This window comes from Gavialis gangeticus, unplaced genomic scaffold, assembly GCF_001723915.1.
Source record: "Gavialis gangeticus isolate Ggan-Ray unplaced genomic scaffold, GavGan_comp1, whole genome shotgun sequence".
In the NCBI taxonomy this organism is placed as follows: domain Eukaryota; kingdom Metazoa; phylum Chordata; order Crocodylia; family Gavialidae; genus Gavialis; species Gavialis gangeticus.
Window position 1 is genome coordinate 139268094 of NW_017729022.1, and position 3021 is coordinate 139271114.

The window sequence follows — 3021 nt, forward strand, 5'->3', positions numbered from 1 at the left end:
CACATCACGGTGCTGCGCGGCGCCGCCCCGCCCGCCCGCGCCAACCGCACCCGCGCCCAGCGCCAGGTGAGTGAGCGCGGCCCCTCCGCAGACCCAACAGAGAGCGCACCTGCGGGGGAAGCGGGGGATGGTTTGGCCCTCCAGGGCTCAGAGCAAAAAGGACCCGTCTGGGACAGTCCGGGCAGAGGGTGACCCTCGTGATGCAGAGTGGGCAGCCCAGGGGGGGCGGGGGAGGTGTGATGTCTCTTCTTTGGACCGCTTGAGGGGGGAGTTCTTGGCTAGGTTTGGGGCACAGTCACCCTTCGTCGGTCGGGTGCAGGGAGTGTCCTGAGGCCAGCACAGCTGCAACCAGATAATTCATGCATAGGGGTGGGGGGGTTCCCCCCCTCCTCCGAAAGCAGGTGGGCAAATTTGGCAGGCAGAGACCTGACAGAAAATGGCATTCAGTGGGGGTCTGGTGGGCGCCCTTTTCTCCTCCTCCCTCACTCTAGTGGGTGCCCCTCTCCTCCCCCCCGGCTGATGGCAATGTCAGAATGTCACTGAGTTGCTTGATTCACATTTTAATGTGCAAGGGCCCTGTTCAGCTGTCCTGAGCATCCTGGTGCAGGCACTTGAGTCTGCTGGCTGAGGTAGGGCAGATGTGGTGGTTCACCCAGGAAGCCTGAGTGGAGGGTTGCATGAGCAAGCCCTGGTGAGGAAAACTTCTCGCTGACCTCAGTGGGCTCAAATAAGGGCTGAGCAAAACGCCCAGGATGGCATTTTCCTGGGTAGGCTGCAGGTCTCTGTCACTCCTTTGCCATTCCTGTCTTGTTAAGGTGTTCAGGATTTCTAGTAATAAGACAGAAGGCATGGGCACTGACTCCATGGGGGCTTCAGGGCTTGAGCACCCACCAGAAAAAATTAGTGGGTTCTCAGCACCCACAAGCTATGTCGGGTGAGCTGGGTTGAAGTAATGCACAGCCTCTTTTGGGCATGCGCAGGGCTTAGTGCAGGAACACATTTGGAAAAAAAAAAAAAAGCACCCACTGGCAATAACCAAAGTTGGTGCCTACAGCAGAAGGTGTCTCTGGCTAGGAGTAGGACAAAGATGCACTTTATAGACTGGCTGACTCAGAGATGCATGAGGTTTTTGTGAGTCCAAGCTCAGTTCAGCAGAAGCTGTGAAAGGAGACACACGCAGCAGTCTTGATTTTTGGGGCACTCTGTTGATGGACTGCTCTGTGCATGTCTTTCCACAACATCCAATGAAACGAGCTGGGACTTGGGAGAGCTTGTGCATCTCTGATTTTTGTCAGTCTAGAAGGTGCATCTCCAGCCAGACTAACATGGCTAACTACCTCTCTAGTAATAAGATGTTATAAATGATGCTTTCTTTCCTCATGGGTCCATAGGCTGCCTTAAAAATGATGTTCTGTGGAAAAGTAAATTTAGAGAGGGCTTTTTCTTTTTTATGAGGTGTTTTCAATCATTAGAATAACCCTGCAATTGCCTTTCTTGACAGGCTAATAACATAATGAGGGAAACATCTGGACAAATGGGGACTCTAGGTGATACCATTTCCCAAAGGAATTTGTTGAGAAGACTGCATCAGGGCAGAGAGAAAAGAGGGAAAATCATCCCTTCCAGAAATTCTTACTGGTATCAATTTGACCAACCATTGTGAAAAACCTATTGACTTCTGACTTCGAGAAGTCTCTCTCTTCTGTTTCATAAAGTTATCTGTTCAAACAAGTCTATGTCTTTGTAAACATCATGATAGTTTTGGCAGCCCAGTTCCTATTTTCATCATGTGTTGCCATTTGTAGCAAAAAAGAGGTTTATATACTTCCCTACTGAACTGATTTTGCAGTTATATATTTGTGACTTGTGTCTCTGTAACAGACATTAACAGCACAGAGTGTATTTAACTACAATGAGCATTTAAACAGATGGAAAATTTATCAGTCAGTTGCTCTTGGCGTTTGCAGGGATTCATTTTGTAGCCAAAAATATAGTAACTTGTTCTAAAAAAAATTTGCTATTCATAATACTAGTAGGCAGATGGTCTCATGTAAGATATCAGAATACCCATCTCAAGCTTTTTTTAAGCTTACGCTGGTAACTTCAGTTTTTGAGTAATTTCAGGAAAGATGTTGAGCTGTTAAATTAATCAGACTGACAAATACTTGGGGAGCAGCAAACATTACTGCATTCCCATGTGAAAAATCAATGCTGAAGAGGTACTTACAACTACACAAAAACAGATCTGTTATAAACAAATGGTAGTAAATCAGGTTGCTGTTGTTTACATGGGTTTTTTGGGGGGGGGAGTTTACTAGTTGATAAAATCCATATGTGATATAACAGAACTCAGCTTGATATACACACTGTTGTTTAGCTTGGTTGACATACAGAGTTGTTTAGTTTGCATTTCTGTCATCCTGTGTGCTTGAGGGTTATGGAAAGGTGGCAACTGCTTAGAAATCAGGCAGTGTTCACACCTTCCCTTTTTTTTTTTTTTCCTTTGGAGCCTCAAAAAGGATGTGAAGAGGGAGAATATAGTATAACACAATGGAGTAATATCAGATAAATACTTCATGTAACAAAATCTGTTGCATGTCACACATAGGCGTATCCAAATAAGAACTTTTTATACCACCACTATTCGGAAATGTAACTTTGACCAGGCACATTTTATACCAAAGCCTGCAGGCATACCAAAGTCATTACCGCTGAGGATTTGTAAACTCTGCTCTGATTTCTAGTATCATTCAGAGGATTAATTTTATTGTTATGAAAAAATAAGAATGATCAGCATTAAATATAGACTTTATTGCTGCATCCAGACAAGTGCAGTCATGTGGAGCCGCAGACACATCTGTGGCGCCACATCGCGCATGTTCAGCTATTCTCCATGCTTCAAGGAAGCAGCGGGGTGGGGGTTGACCCCTGGGTATCCAGGTGTCAAAAAAAAAAAAAAAAAAAAAGGGGGCATCCCATGAGGGGGAAATGCAACCCCCTTACTACTGGGCCTGGGCCAGC

At 46.0% G+C, this 3021-nt stretch overlaps 1 protein-coding gene across 1 annotated transcript in view; it reads left to right on the forward strand.

The window, feature by feature from the left end:
• ISM1 (isthmin 1) overlaps positions 1 to 3021 on the forward strand; it is a gene marked incomplete at its 5' end in the record, with an annotated part of 62478 nt that continues 59457 nt past the window's right edge. Inside the window, one exon of the mRNA XM_019515887.1 lies at positions 1 to 66. Coding sequence (XP_019371432.1) covers positions 1 to 66 — 66 coding nt within the window. The remainder of the gene's footprint in view (positions 67 to 3021) is intronic.